Source organism: Streptopelia decaocto (genome assembly GCF_964273445.1).
Source record: "Streptopelia decaocto genome assembly, chromosome: 5".
NCBI lineage: Eukaryota > Metazoa > Chordata > Aves > Columbiformes > Columbidae > Streptopelia > Streptopelia decaocto.
Window position 1 is genome coordinate 50320977 of NC_138659.1, and position 16510 is coordinate 50337486.

Consider the following 16510-nt stretch of genomic DNA (forward strand, 5'->3'; position numbering starts at 1 on the left):
TAAGCCACTTCAACAATTAATTTGGATGTATTAACTTTGGTATTCATGTCTCCTGAGTAAATGGAAAAAAAAAGAATGTAAACTGTAGTTCTGCACAATATCAGGTAATACGCTTTCTGGTGTGAAATACTTTGCTCAAAGTTGTGAATTAAATAATTTAGTCTCTCATCCCATTGTAGGTATCACCTGGTAAATTACCAAAAAGAAATTAGGCAGAGTGACCTGCCCATAAGCTATTCAGTTACCCTGGAAAGTAGGAGTATTTGAGGCATGCTTACTTGGGGAGAAGAGACTTTATTGCTGCAATGTCATAAGGCACAATTGCTCTCCACAGACACTTGTCTTTTGCAATTCCTTCACTGGAAAAGCTATTTGTTAAAATACACCGTAATGAGGAGAATAAGTGACTGATAAAATACTTATAAAAATGATTAATATTTTTGAGATTAAGAAAAATCCCTGAAATAACATAGGACATTTGAGCAAGAGTCTGAAGATGTGTTCCTCTGAAGTCATGTAAGCCACAAGGAAACTATAACAAATGCAAAACGAGTAAATTCCTGTTTTCCCCCACATCTTGACACCTGCAAGTCAGGAGTGGCTTCACACTACAGAGCTGAAATCCAAATCAAAGCAGTTGCTAAGATCTCCACTGCTGAAATCCAATCACAGCAGAAACTTACTTCATGCACCGGAAAAAAATAGTCTCTGTGAGTTTTTCTTCTATTTCAAGGCAAACATTTGGAGCGAGGTAAAAATTTGCAGTCTCAACTTTCAAAGCAATTTTCACATCAAGCTCTTACAAAGATGGGTCAGTGTTGCCTCGTCCTCTTGAGAAAAATCTCATGCATATAGTCCCAAAATCTTCCCTGATGCGACTCGTTGCGATGAATCATAGCAGTGAGGGCCTCACCCTGATCAAGGCTTTGCCAATAATCCTGCAGCCACATCTCTTTCCAACTGAAATAAAAAGAGACACCACCATAAACCATTAAAACAACAAATGAGTCTGCAGCTGTAATAGCACTGAAACAATTTATTTTCTTTCACCTAAGAGCAGAACAGGCCCAGAGATAGTCATGATAAGGTATGTTGTTACCATGCCATTGTGCTCCAAGTCATTTAAAGAAACTTGCTATGAAAATTCTCTACAGAAAATATAAATTCACTATTAGCTTTACAACACTCTAGAAGTATCAGCATGTGACTGTAGAGTTAACCAGAGAGACGAATAAAAACTTCTATTAAAACAAAATCTAGCACAAGTCCTTATATGATTTTGAGAGTAGCCTTCCATGGCCAGTATGCATACAACAGCCTAAGAATCAATTCTTTTTTCAGATAAGCTATTTAACAATTAGGGAATGACAGCTACTCAGTACAAAATCAGGTTATATATGGCAGAGACAGAAAAAATCATTATATCCCTCAACGCCGACTCTATTCTTTATATCCAGACTACGTGGTTGAGTATACTTTTTCTCTTGTTCAGTGCATTCATTCTCAAACTTTTAATAGCACTATAGACTATATCACTGCGATTTTCAGCAATTCCCGTTCATGATCATGTGGCCTACTTCTCTCTTTGTGTTATATCAAAGTATGGCAATAATTTATTTATCTCTTCTCCATTATATCTGCTACCCAGCCACATAAGCCCATCACAGATTTTGAAAAGGAGGACCAAACATGATGCTCTTTTAAATCTGTCCATACGAGTTACCCAATACTTGTTAACTTATATACAGAACTTCTCACTTCTTCTCCCTCCTGATCACAGAAATAAGTACAGTGCCTTCTGTATTTGCTCTATGCACCATATATTAAAGCCAGCATGGCTGCACTGCTCAGAAGCGGACCTCACCCACTGCTCCAGGACAACCAAAACAGCGTACAGCTTGTCTGCCCTGGGCATTAGTTTCCTGTGGTCAACAGCACCATCTGTGGTGGGACATCTCTGCAGTGTACAGCAACGGAGGCCTCAAAATAAACCTTTTAACACAGATTACAATGTGAAGGATCACACAGAGAGGCTTACTTCTGCATTAAAAAAAAGTCTGCCAAAAGGTTCCTTTGTAAAATGCAGCACTTGGACATACTGTGAGATCACTTTGCTTACCAGCTAAATTCATTAACCTTTGATCAAGGACTGCCAACCATGAGTTACTTGTTTTTTACAGCACTGAATAAGGGCAAATGTTAGGAAAGAGAGTATACTTTCATAAGTACTACACAGGACTCTAAATGGCAGTAGGTGATAGAAAAAAGAAAATGTTTTCCAGCTGAACTCTGCAGAAGCAACACTGCAAGGAATTCCAGTATCCAAGCAAAGACTTCCACCAAAAACATTAAATAAGAACACTTTGGTATTTGTCTTTTTACACTGCTGTTTTTAAGAAAATAATTTCACTCTGATTCTGTAACTTGGAAAAAATTGGTACCCCACGATGAACAAGACAGTACAAATATCCTGAAACTGCCAACTACATACACCTGAAATGTTATTGCCATGAGATACAGATCTATCTTTAATCCTGGCTGATTACTGGCTTCGATTGCAAGAGATGCCTTAGAGTGTACACGTGGCAAAAGTTCTGTCAATTCAGCACATTCATCAACCCTAAAAAATTACATTTGGGAATAAGGGTTACAGAGCATGCAGATGCACACGGTAACCATACTGTAATTGGGTACTTGCTCTAAAAATGCATAAACTCCAATTGCCTTTGTTGTTCTCCGAGTTCCAGAACCCCAAATCACAGTGTATGTCTACAGTCAGACCTAGTATGGTGCATATATTTTATCACTGATAACCTCACTAGACCTGCATCATTTTTCCACAATAATGTTTTCTGAAGTAACAAGATACACAATTGACTGACCCAGTAGATAGCAATCTAAAGTGATCACACTGTTGATAATACGACCGCCACACTCTGACAAAATAAGAGCATGTCTACCTAATGCTTCGGTGGCAATTTTATGTTATTGTCACACCATTTACAAAATCATTTTCTGTTTTGAGGATAAAAATGGTGAAAGCTCAGATGCTTACGAGATAGAAACCACTATATTTCACTGGACATCCCCTTGATCACGCCTTGAAGGTATAGATACATGTCGTTCTAAAGTAGATAGCAGACAATGTAAAAGCTTCCCTGATACAATTTTTCCAGACATATGTCTATGACCAGGGGAAGAATAACACGCTGTGGTTCAATGAGACCTGGAAACTTCCATGGGATGCAACTGCAGCCTGGATTATGGACCAGCTGTTCAAATCTCCGTGCTGATGGCCACTGCACAGAATGATGGACTACCCGAGCTTGTCATTAAGTGCCACAGGCACTCGTGCTGTGCATTGAAAGGTATTTCTCTGCTGCCACCTGCTGCTCAAGCAAACGAAAAGTAGAGAACACTCTGATAGGGTAGGAGGATGCTGAATAGCATGCTGGAAGGGAAAAGCACGTTTTGCTACCGAGACTGAGAAAAGGTATTGCTATAAAAAATCTCCAATAATCAATCAACCAACAGAAAACAAAGGATTATGGGCCCCTTTACTTACAAGCGTAACTTTTCAAGTAGTCAATATAAGAATTATTGTACTGTGAAAAAAGCTTTTTAATGACAAGTTCTGTAAAACAGACATTTCCTAAACAAGCTGGATGATCCCAGGCTTATTTTCCTTTTTTAATATCAGTTGGCCATTTTTGAAAGTGTCCAAACATAAGACGAAGTAGTTTTCTGCACCATATCCGCAAATAACTTAGTTCTGGGTTAGTGTACTTGAAACAATGGGTTCTACATTGCCAACACACTTTCTTCTAACGTTTTAACACTCCTAAGCATTCAGTTCTTTGGTCCAGAAATTATTAACAAGGCTATAAACTGGGATAGAGTATATTAACAACTTCCTTTTGGATAGTGCATGAGATCTTCCCAATATTTTCAAAAATTCCTTTATTTAATACCACAGTGGGACTGACATCAGAACATAGAAATCTTTGGTTGCACAGGTATGAACACAGGCAAGATCTGCCGTATCTGAGGGTTCATCTTTATGATGGCTGTCTGGTGGCTTATAGAACGTCAATTGCATGCACTTGAGTAATTACTTAAAAAGACAGAAATGCTTGCAGGTAATGCAAAGAAAAATGACAACCCTGGGGGATCCAAACATGTTGCACCAGTAATGCACACTACAAAAAGTGCACACCTGGCTTATGGACTGCAAGAACCCTTCCTTCTAGAAACTGCAACTTCAAACACTGTCAAAGGAAAAACCTCAAGGTTCGGGAACCCAAGCACCGACTTATTTGGTACCAATGCACGTATTAATGCTAAGTAGACTATGCAAGCAAAACTCTGTTCTGCCCATCAAAAGTGGTTGCCTGGGGGTGGTGATGCTAGTTCCCTGCACACAGACTGCAGGGCAGCTGGCACTAGGCATGGCAAACTCTGGGCTGTGGGCCTGGGAGATTCCAAAACCATCAGCAACCCCTGCGTTCAGAGGGGACAAGAAACTACACAGCCTATTCTCTGTCCTGTGTGGTCCCTCTCCTAAATAAATGGAATGGTGTCCTTCAACACAAGCCAGAATTCTGTCACACAAAGCAACAAAGGGTCTTGTAAAGTATTCTGGGTGAGCCCAACTTCTGCTCTGAGGTCAAGAGGAGTTAACCAGGCCTGCACTGAACAGTGGCAACCCCAGTCTTAACACAGTCCTTTGTGATGAGGTATAGAGCTTCTTTCCCCCAAGGGCTACCAAGTGCTTTACCATCACTGTACTGAAAAACATACTGCAAAGAGGCTAAGACACACAAAGGATAACCACACTGTCCAAGGTCACAGCGCATTTTAGACTATGGACATCTCAGGCTCCTTATTCAACCACTAACTGATACCACCATCCAAGCCACTTTTTCAGCCTCAGTATTACATGGTATTAGCAGAACCACCATATGCTCACAAGACAAAGTGTAACTGGAGATGTACTAAGAAATCCTTTAAATAAAAAGCATTATCAAAAGCTACAGTTTCTATTTATTTGGAGCTTCTTTTCCCTCAAAAAGCACAGTATTGGTACATTACCTGTCTCCTCCAGGGAGGTCTTCAACACTTCCAAACCCAGGGGTTGGCATAGGACATCCCATGTGTTTGGACTGAGCTATGCGAGGTCTGGGAGCTGGAATTTTCCCATGAGACTTTTTGTGTTCCTGCTCCTCTTTGATCCGTGTGTTCTCCCTGTCACAGATGAAACACTCGAAGCCATTCAGGTAATTGGGCAGAGTCATGTCATTCACACCCCACTCCCGCCTCTCCAAGCTCTCTAGCAAGAACTGGTTTTTGATTCCACCAAGGTTTTTATACTCTAGATACTTCATATATTCCTCTCCATTCTTGTCCAGGAAATCAAGATACTTTGCGAGCTCCTGGGGGCTGTCAAAGTCATCTATAAGAATGATGGAGAGGTTGTTTGGCATCCAGTCCCGCACAGCTGGGGAGCCTCGGTATACTGGAACAGCACCCAAATGCATTGGACGCCACAGCTTCTCTGTCATGTAGTCGTCACATATGGCATTCTCCAAGGCCAGATGAAACTTGTACCTGGCGATAAAAGTCATAAATTCAGAATCTTCTGTAGTGGCTGTAGAAGTGTCTTTCAGTCGCTCACTGGGAAGCTCACGGTTATGCAGGCATTTCCCATAGGAGTCAACCTAAAATAACAAGCAGCATCTTTACATCTTTGTTTGCCAGGAGCTTGTTTTCAGAGCTGATAATTCTTATAAAATTCCTAACTTTGATCAGTTCCCAGCCACCTTAGTTTAGTTTCGCTTTCACTCCAAGTTTTTTCCTTTGGGACTATTCCTAGAATCCCATTTTCTAACACCTCTGGAGGAAACTGAGTGCTGTTTCAAAAGCAGCACAAACTATGCTACAGATTGAGGGGGGATGAGGGAATGCAGGAAAAGAAAGATATCACCCAAAAATGTATTTATTAGCAGCTAAATCAGAAACTGAGAGCTAAGAAAGGGCATTCAACTATCTCTATGTTAATTTAAAAGTCATCTTTCTACTTAAGAAAGACCCAGTAGTTTTCCAGTTATTACACACAGTTCCTGCCAGTCTCAGCATGGCTAGAAAAAAATTTTCCATTTGTCAGACTGAGAAAAATTGATGCAGGGAGATAAAAGAATACTGCCTAAAAATGAATGGCAATGCATTTGACCTGGAATCTGCTTCACACTTCAACAACACACAGTCATATTTTAAGAATTATTTTGTCTTTGCTTCACTAATGACTACATGATGAACTTGCACAATAAATTAATTGCAACCAACAGAACCGGAAGAAATTACTAGGAAAAAGATGTTTCAGATAAAGACTAAAAACAGATACCTTTTTTCCTAATCCACTATCCTTCAGAATTTTTAAGAAAAAAAAAGCATTGAACTTTTTTCTGCTTGAAAGAACAACGTCATTTCAGCTTATGAAGCTACTCTCCATCAGCTGTGCCACAGCAGTACAAGCCACCACAGAAATACCACGGTCCTACCTACACAGGTAAGGAGCAGATTCTCAAAATGCAGCAACCTGTCTTTTTATTGCCCGTCCCTACTTTCAGATGGGAGCAAAGCTTGAACCAGACAGCCTTCCTGTCCACTAACTTAAAGGTCCAGAGGTTTCATCAACTTCTTGGTCCACAAGACCAAGCTTATCTGGGCTTAGCCCACCTTGTGACGGATGCCGTGTGGTCAACTCCACAACTCACAGCTACCCCCAGGTGTATCTCCTGGCGGTGGTGCAGTCTAGACCGTGCTTTGGGGAGGAATACAACTAGTTTTTCTGTCCAGCTTGCAGTCGGCATGCACCCCGCTATGATTCACACCCTGGCCAAAAACAGGGGCAGGCAGAGCCCACTAAAACGCGGATGTGGAGGGGGCCGGAGGGCTCAGCTCCCGCGGCAGCTCCGCGCCACGGCCTCCCCGTGCCCTCACCCACCTGGATGTACTTCATGAGCTCCCGCACGTAGCGGTCCCGGTCCGAGGGCACGTCGCAGTGGGACTGCAGGTACAGCACCGGGCCGTAGCCCCTCCGCCGCCACGCGTCCTTCTCGGCCAGCGGCACGGCCGGGCCCCGCAGGTACCCCACGCCGGGCAGCCACTGCAGCGTCAGCGGGTAGTCGGACTCCCGACGGAAGGTGGCCGTGTAGTTGAAGAGCTGGATGCCGGGCGGGTGCGAGAGAACGTAGTTGTTCATGGGGGACTCCTCGTGGAAGAGCGCCCAGGTCTGGTGGGGCAGGCGGGGCAGCGGCGCCTCGTAGGCCCTGAAGTCGGTGCCGTAGAAGATAAGGGCCTTGGTGCGGCGGTGCCGCGCCGCCCGCCGGCTGCGGGTGGCCAGGCAGGAGCCCCGCGGGCAGTCGATCCGCTCCGTGTCGCCGGGGAAGTGCGGGAACAGGCTCCCGCTCCACCACAGCAGGATGGGCAGCGCCTTGTTGCTCCGCGTGTCGTTGTTGCCGGGGCCGCGGTACGACGCGGCGGCCACGAAGGCCGCGCCCGGCGGGACGGCATCCTGCGCCCACCCGCCCGCCGCGCACGGCTCCTCGGCGCCCGCCGGCCCGGCCTCCTCCTCCTCCAACGGCGGCCCGTCCGCGGCCAGCGCGGCCCAGCCCAGCGCCAGCATCACGCAGAGGGAAGCGCAGCCCCGCCGCGGGCCGCAGCCCGGCCTGCCGCCCCCCATGCCCGCCGCCCCGGGCCAGCCCCGCCCGCCCCGCCCCGCCCCGCCAAGCGGCCGCCAGGACCCGCCCTCGGGCCGCGCTCCGTCACGGGCCGCGCGCCCCGCCGCCGCAAGGGGCCGCCGAGGGAGCGGGGCGGGCGGCACTAGGCGGGGCCTGTAGCGCACCGGCACCAGGAGTACCTGGAGAACAGCGATCCAGCAGCGGGCTGCTAGAACTGCCGCTCGGCTGTGGAATTGCTAAGAGCTTCACATTCATTCCTTAGGGGAGAACTTAATCGCAATACTTACAGTTCATAATACAAGTCGTTAGTATGGAGACAAGCAAAGACACATTCTCTATGAGGAACAAAACACTGGGATCTTCTTGCTTTCATTTGAAAAGTGGGGTCCTGACCCTGCTGGGACATGACCGGGCAGCAGCCCAGACCACCCCCCTGCCAGTCCATCACCCCCCCTACCCATCCCAGCGGGACACCCACAGACTGGGGCTCAGCAAGGCCAATGCCACGCGGATCAGGGGAGCGCAGCCACAAAAACGCCCGCAAGCACAATTTACTCAATGCGTTTAACATACAAGATGAACAAGGCCCATCATTATCATGACCTACCAGTTCAGTAGCAGATTTTGGACATAATGGACATTCTGTAGAAGAGTTACTGCAAAAATATTCTACAGCGAACTAAGTAGTGTTGGGTATTTAGCAATGATTGTCTTGTGCTTTCATGCAGATGGTTGTAAGGTTAAAACAAATTGTGCAATATCAGTGTTCTACACTACGGGGCAGTTACACTGCTAGTTCACTCTGAACTTTATTTTTGCAATTAGCACCCTCTCTCCACCAAAAAAACCCCACCCAGGTTCCCTGCTATCTTAACTCTGAAAGAAGAGCTCTATTTCTCTGAAAAGTTAAGACTACAGAAGGCTTTAAGTTAATATTGTGAAAAGATAAAGGTAATACTTTCCAAAGTAGACCAAAAAAACCCCAATCAGACTCAAGCTGTGTTAGAGAGAAAGGAAATCTCTTCGCAAAATGAAAAAGGAGCAGAAAGTTAAAAAAAAAAAAAAGGTCATTTAAGCAAAGTAACACTGATCTGATTAAACAGAGCCTTTGTCTGTTGACTCTTGTTGAATTCCTTATTCACAGTGACCAACAAAAAAAAAAAAAAAACAAACCACACCCAAAATCAATTCAAAAAAACAAACCCCAAAACCAACTGAACTTGGTCAGCAGAAGACTGGATTGTAAAGGATCAATCGGCTAGACTTCAGCCCTTCCCGTTTCCTCCCTCCCGCAAAATACAGGGTTTGGAAAAATAAGTAGTGTTTATTTACTAACAATGACATAAAATACATCTTAATATATTTTTATTTCTTTACAAATTAAAAGATGCATTGGAAAAACAAGTGAAGAAAATGAAAGGTTCATTTACGATTTCATTTCCACCCCCACACCCCCCCAGTATTAATACTAGAAATTAGTATTTGTGGAAGTCTGTGGTTGCTGCGCCATATATTCCTGGGAAGTTGTTTTTCCCCTCTGGGTAAAAATCCTCTAGATTTTTTTGGCTGGAGGCAGTACATGGAGTAAAAAGTTGGCCACATTCATACAAAAACACTGAAGGTTCTGTCAACTACATCTTGAAAGAGTTTCTCCATTACAATTTTCATATTCCCCTTTCTGTGTAGTGATGGGAGGGAAGACAAACTAGCAGCATTAGAAGAAAAATGGATTTTATATACATGCTACAGGATATGGAACTAAAACCACAGCCAGATATTTTTCTGATCTTAACAAGGACTTTCCTCTGAAATATCAAGATAATATATTGTCTAATCCATCCACATTCTTCCTCCTGCTTTTAGTGCTATTGGTAGCCTAAACTCCTGGGTATGTTAAGAACACTTGTATATTTTAGCTTGAACGCTTAACAAGTCCCCTTTCAAATGTGAATAAATGAAGCCCTTAGAATTCTGCATTTGATTTACACTCGCTCCCTCTTCGCAGGAGTCCTTCATCCACCTCTGCAGAATGGAGTAGCAGAGTGGCCAAAGTGGATGGATTAATCTGTCTGAGGTATTACAGTTTAACAAACAGGCTTATAAAAAGGTTTTGTGCAAGCTGATCAGTAGGTAGAATGGGGGAGGGTAAAAACATCCAGTAATGAAGCTCTTCACTATGGCCCAGATCGCCAAAATCAGATACTTGCAATACCTACTACAGTACAGTCTAAATATTCGGTTTTGTATCCCCTTCCTTGTATTCCAGGGTACAAAGCAGTCTCAAATTTGCACCAGTATAACTCAAATTCCTGCTTATTTGCTAGGATCCACAATAATATGGTAGAAAATGGCCACCTCCCTATCATCCAGTTCCTACACACTGCCATATCACCTTGTTAAAAGTATTTTCTGCTTAAGGTTAAGAGGCTTTTGTTCCCACCACCATCTGGGCAGACAGGTAAGCTCTGCAGGAGAGGCCATGGAACATGGATCGAGTAGGACATCACAGAGCTGTGCAATGAGAAGGAAAGGAGTCACCACACACGCTAACAGCAAGCACCATCTCTACCCCTACGCTGTTCAGAAGCCGTTGATTGTTGCTCACTGATCTAGTACTTACTCCATTACACATCTGCACAGCAACTTATGGTACAGGGAAGATTGTGGCAAGAAATTTGCCCTGCTGCCTCCTGGCTTGACAATAATTTCTTTTTTAATTGATTTCTGGTTCAGACAGCCACATGATATATCTGTGCTCTGCAATGTCATGTTTCCCTCTTAAGAGAAGGAGACACAAAATGTTTGGCTGCTCCAGCTCCCATCACCTGACCTGCCTTCTGTCCTCCCCACCTGCGCATCCTCTTCACACCTGGAGCATGCACACGCGCCCACACAAACACACAGCAACTACCAGAAGTTTTGAAGAGTTATCGCTTTTTCACTCAATGTTGAATCATGTACAGTGAACTGAAGAAAACTACATTCATTACGACAGGATTAGCGAGCATGGGGTGGGGGGTGAACTCCTGCCAAGCACAGGAAATAATTTAGATACAAGTAAAAGACCTGGTATCAAAGGCCTTTTTTTTTTTTTAGCCCTCACCAGGAAAATTTTTCATCTCTCATACGGGACTGGGAGAGGTTGAAAGGATTTCTGCTTATGCAATGTGTATTAAAAATTATGGAATTGTACAGATTTCTACTTTGTCCTTTTTGAGAGTGCAGGGCCTCCTGATCATGTCGTTAGTGGAGACTGAAATGTCACTGCTGAGTTCCAGCACCACTCCCTCCTCTAGCTCAGTAGCTGCCGAATCTCCTTGTGCATGTGACACAGGAAGTCCACATATGAAGCCCCACCACTCAGGCTCTTGTCTTCCACTAGAAAGTGTTTGAACAGCATTTCCAGCTTATCTTCTTGCTTCACAATTATTAACTACAAAAAACCAAAACAAGAACAAAACCAACAGTGAGCAGTTAGCAGAACTGACATTCTTGGAAAAAAGAGCAAAAAGCTAAAGAGCTCAAAAATCCAAGGACAGGTAACTAGGACCACAGCATATATGGCTTATGTGCTTTGACTTCTGTAACTAGGCTGGGAGAAGTCTCAGTCCTTTTTAAATAGAATTAAAATAGCATGTATGTGGCTTGTGTAGTCATGTATAAGAACAGGTCTGAAAAAAAAATTAATTTTTTTATTTTTTTAGCACAGAACTCAAAAAATAGTAAAAATTTTTTTTTTCAGATCCTTGAAAACTTTGAATCACATTTATGAGATCAGGAAGAAGAAATTCAGCATTGCAGCATTACCAGGAATCACCTGCTCTGCTAAAAGGGGAGGGGATTTAAAGTTATAAATGAGCAACAACATTTTTACCTTCATGTAGCGGGATCTCTGCATTTGAAGCATGTCAATAATAGATCGGACTTTCTTTGAAAAGGGGTTTTCCAAGACAGGCAGGGTACTCTGGATTGAAAGACATCCCATCAGTCACGTGAAGCAGAGCAACACTAAACAAAACTCATCAGTTGTCTTGTATTACATAATGGTAGAGATATACGTACCCCTGATAACATTAAATCTCTTTGACCTCAACTAGGTAAGAGAATATAACATAATATCAGAACTAAAAGTCAACTGTTCATTCCATTTACAAATCAACTGTTCTCCTCACTGCCAATGGAAACCTAGCTTGTCAAATAAAGCTAGGCAAAAGCATGCCCAGCATGCCCAGAGGAGGGACATTTCCACTAGTTTCAAATACCTGTGCTTCCCTTGTTCCTGGCATGAAAAATTTAACACTATTTTCTCAACTTGCTTTCTCATTGTTCTCAGTTTTGGGTGACTATCAGAGACACTAGCTCCTGCACTGCTATTCAGCTCACCAAGGTGTTGCTAATCTGACTGAAGGATGACACTCCAAAGAGGTTCTGGATCAGGCCTTGCTGCACATTGACTCCAACCCACACAAAGATGTTCAGCCCATTCTCCAGCAGGTATATGTCACCCTTGGAGAGACGTTCTTCTGAGTTTCGGATTGCTGCTGGCAAGGAGTCACTGTCAACATCTGCTTTGGTCTGGTTTAGAATGAGAAATAAAAATAAAACAAAAGTTACAAACCAAAACCATCTTCTGAAGTCCTGAAAATTTCTGTCACTAAGACCCCAGTGGTTTTCTCATTTCTAGAACTTGTAACACTGCAATAGCTGTGACTGAAGTATCACCTTCCTTAGCTTAGTTTTCTTACTGAATATGACACAGAAGCAGAACAGAGACTCTTGGTTAGCAAGAGAGAATATAAGGCTGCTGTGAAATTACTCTGCAGTTCCAATATTGCCCCCTGGAGTAGGAATGCAATTAGTTGTTAGAGTTATTTCTCTACTGAAAACTCAGAATAGTTTGTGGTAGTACCCTGCAATGATGAAAATTACATGAAGTTACAAGAAGCTTTAGGAGTTTTAAAAGACTACAACGAGGGTCAAAAGTGTCATCTTTGCCACTAGTCATATGTTCACAGCTCAGAAAAAAATCCCCCAGAAAATTCACAAGATGCAGTAAAGCATCACTGAGTGGAATGAAGTGAAGTATTCCAGGAGACGGCAGATCTCAAATTGCTTTCCCTTACTAACATATAAACGCCAGTCCTTATGACGAGTCAAGAGAACAGCAAGTCTCATGTAGTAAGAATATCCTGAATTACTCACCAGGGGCAAAAGCCTGGGATAAAAGAAAACATTTGTTTCTGCCACATCCATGGATGTCACTAACTGACGAATGTAGGCACGGTCATCCGTTGTGACCTCTGGACCAGGCTGAAGGACGTCACTCTTCAACACACAATTCAAGTACACAGGAAGCAGCTTCATGCATTCAGGAAGGATCAGCTACAAGTCACAAGCAGACAGAAGCTGGTCAGCTCTCTTGCTAGATAAGCTCATGTTCAACAAAATGAGGCTTGCATGAACCAATGAAGTGTGGTACAGTCAGTGAAAGCTGACGGTCTAATTATACCATGGACTTGCAAAAATAACATAAAACTTTTCCCTGTAGCAGGCAGTGCTTTCTGGGCTCCAGACAGATGTCCAAGAAGCCACTCTCAACTGTAGTTTTACTTGCAGTCTCTCCAATTACTTGGGTCTTCTCTTTGCAAATTTCCACTGAGCAAGGCAATTGACCTTTTTCTGTAGGTTAAATAGGAAGAAGCTCTCATCACCTTTTAATACCCAAGCCTGTGATTCAAGTGAAAACATCAGAGCTTACCTGGCCAGCAGAAGAGGGACTAGCACAGTTCTTTCGATAGCAAGCTAGGATTTGGGCACACTGGTTGATCAGTGCATCTCGTACAGTCTTTACTGGACTACTCAGAACTCCACGATATGCTGCACAGAAAGAGGACAAAGACAGCTATCAAGTGATTGCTCATGGACAGTAAAAAATGCAACACTATTTCCACAAAGTAAATCTAAGCAACTATTGTTTATGAAAGCCTTTTTTCCTCTCCCCTTCAAACATGTGGGAAAGAGATGACACATTCCTACTTAAGATCTGAAGAAGCTTGTTTACTCCGTTTTATTACATATTGTTCAACTCTCTATCTTCCATGTGCTTTAAAATACACTCAGTCATACTTGAAAGCATGGGGTACTACAAAAACTCCTTTTACAGCCTGGACATCTTTCTTTAATGGACTGAAAATGGACTGTTAGCTTTTAATGGCAATAAACATACACAATTCTAAGCCTCTGCTGGACTTGTAGGCTTTTACTGCAAACTAGAAAGCATAAACAGGGTACAGTCCATAAAGTATGATATTTAACCCAGATTTATGAGCAAAGGCCATCAATTCCTATTCCTGGGCAAAATTCTGAAACAGTTAAAGAATGAACCAAACCACTCCAAAAAAATACAAGGATGAATTCAGACAGCTGTCAATACAAACCTCTATTAAAACAATTAGATAAGAATTTGCATGAAGGATAAGCTTACACCCTCTATCTGTACCTCTCACCCTAAGCAACAATACTATCACCACAGCATTATGGTCTTTCCTATAAGTGGCTGAAGTATCAGGATTGCGACCTGACATTCGATGCAAAGAGAATAAACGAGTGTCATTGGATGACAACAAGCATTTTAACAGCAGTTAAAGGTTGCAATTCTTGTTACCATATTTTCCCTTACCATATTTAGCCAAGTAATTGATGAGGGTGTCAGTCTCACAGTTTCGGTAGAGGTCAGCAAGCTGTGTGCAACAGTTTAGGGAGAGGTTGTGAATGCGGAGTCGTCGCTGTCCTGCACAACTTGTATATAACAGAGCACACTGTAGGAGACAAAAATGCCAGGATATAGAAAAATGAGGTCCTGCCGCAATAAGAAAGGCAGGGTTTGAATATACTTCACTAAAAACTAGGACTCAGATGCCTAAACAAAGAAGATAATAATGTAAAAGACCTGTACAATAAGCTAAAAGCGTATGCTAAGGATCAGGATAAATGAAAGATATCAAGCAGCAATGTTAGCAGTTTGCATTAAGGGAACTGGTCTTGGAAATCAGACTGTAGTCTGAAGCAGTCCATGTCACTTTGAGAACAAGTATGCTGAAAGGTTAAGGATACAGTAAGGGGCAGAAAGAAAGAACTAACAGTTCCTGGAAGGGGTGTTTAGTATTCAATTCAGAGTGACCTCATTCTCTTCTGCAATTGGCAGTCTCCCCGATGAGATTTGGTTCTGCCTTGACACAGTTTTGTTAACAACTCTAAATTGTCAGCTCAAATCTTTCTCCTAGAAAGCCTACCCCTCACCTGAAGGAGCGCACCACTGTCTTCACTCAGTTTGTCATCGTGCTTGAATTCCACTGTGATTGTTTTATCACAGTCCAAACTTGCCATCTCTACATCAGTTGTGTTGCTCATATAAAAAGCTCCAAAAAAGTCAGTTGCTCGAATACCTAAAAAAGAAAAATCCCCCAACATGAACCACAGTTTTCAACAGAATAACAAGACAGACAGCCTTTGGAGCCCTGAAAAATCCTGTCACCAGTGACACTAAGTTATCCTGACAGATTCAGCAGGGATCTTTGCTCAGTCTTGACAAAAGTCTTAGAACCTGAAAGCTTTAGTATAGCTTTTTGTATAGCCTAGTCTCAAGATGTTTTAAACTAGGGAAAATCTGTTACTCCCCATATGATATGTTTCAAGTGGCCAATTTATTACCCCATATGATATGTTTCAAGTGGCCAATTTATTAAGATTCATTCACGCTAACACCCACCTGTGCTTGTGCGCACTCTCATTACAGCATCAAATCCCACTTCTTTCTGGACATCTCTTCTCAAGTCACTCAGAAACCTATCCTGGTCTGTCTCCAGCTAGAACACAAGAAATAATTCAAGTTTCATACTCCCATAAATCAGAGCTGCTTCATAAACCATTAAATAATTTTAAACCAGATTACTATATCCTGCAATCTTACTCTAAAAATCAGCCATCATACAGGGCTCAGTGCCGTGCTAATAAAATACTGTGCTAAAAGGTAACAGCATAGCTTTTCTTGTTGTTGTTTTTGTTATTAATAGAGATAGTTTGTGTAAAGAAATAAAGCTAACAAAATTATTTTTGTGAAAATCTTGACATTTAAGTAGCAATTTATTTCCAAAGAAGCACTTGTTCACTATGGCTCCCACTATGAAAAAAGAACTTTTAACTAAACAACGATTCTTATTTAGATCAAATACCAGTCTGAGTCACTCTCACCTGGAAGTATGCATACTTATAAATGGAGCCTCCTGTCTGGTAAGTTACTACACCTAGTGTGGCCACATCCAAATACTGGTTTGGAAACAAGAACAGATCCACACAGCAGCCCTGGGTCACACAGTCCTTGGCCAAGTTGTTGTAAAAGCTTGTCTGTGGTTGAAACAAAGTCTAAGAAAAGAAGCCAGAGATGAGCATTAGAAGTTTGTGGTAACAAAAGGAAAGTGAGATCCAGTTTAAAATCTCAGTCAATACACTTTTATACTCCAAGTCTCTCTTCAGGGGAAATAAGGCTTACATAAATTCTTCCCGATCCTGCCTTTGAAGAACTGTTGAATATTACAAAAATTACTACACATCTCGCTTCAATTTTAAGTTCAGCACATTTAATTTAACCCAGCTATGGTATTTTATCCTGTATAAAAATCTAGATTTATCTCTTCTTGTTCTCATACCAGAGTTGTCCTTATGATGTCAAGTCTACACAGCTCTTTTTGAGAACAGAAGATAAAGTGCAACAG

At 42.5% G+C, this 16510-nt stretch overlaps 2 protein-coding genes across 4 annotated transcripts in view; both read right to left on the reverse strand.

Moving 5' to 3' along the window:
• Positions 1-274: 274 nt before the first annotated feature.
• On the reverse strand, positions 275-7751 carry FUT11 (fucosyltransferase 11). The gene is made up of 3 exons (XM_082053054.1): positions 7004-7751; positions 5092-5717; positions 275-960 (listed from the first exon to the last, which is right to left on the reverse strand). The coding sequence occupies exons 1-3, from the start codon at positions 7739-7741 to the stop codon at positions 813-815; spliced, it is 1512 nt and encodes a 503-aa protein (XP_081909180.1). The 5' UTR covers positions 7742-7751; the 3' UTR covers positions 275-812.
• Positions 7752-9087: 1336 nt separating this feature from the next.
• Positions 9088-16510, reverse strand: part of SEC24C (SEC24 homolog C, COPII coat complex component) — a 38326-nt gene continuing 30903 nt past the window's right edge. For all 3 annotated transcript variants that reach the window (XM_082053530.1, XM_082053529.1, XM_082053528.1), the window contains 9 exons: positions 15990-16160; positions 15508-15604; positions 15039-15184; positions 14419-14557; positions 13498-13616; positions 12942-13121; positions 12123-12314; positions 11614-11703; positions 9088-11172 (listed from right to left, as the gene is read on the reverse strand). In XM_082053530.1, coding sequence (XP_081909656.1) covers positions 11032-11172; positions 11614-11703; positions 12123-12314; positions 12942-13121; positions 13498-13616; positions 14419-14557; positions 15039-15184; positions 15508-15604; positions 15990-16160 — 1275 coding nt within the window. In that variant the 3' untranslated portion in view covers positions 9088-11031. The remainder of the gene's footprint in view (positions 11173-11613; positions 11704-12122; positions 12315-12941; positions 13122-13497; positions 13617-14418; positions 14558-15038; positions 15185-15507; positions 15605-15989; positions 16161-16510) is intronic.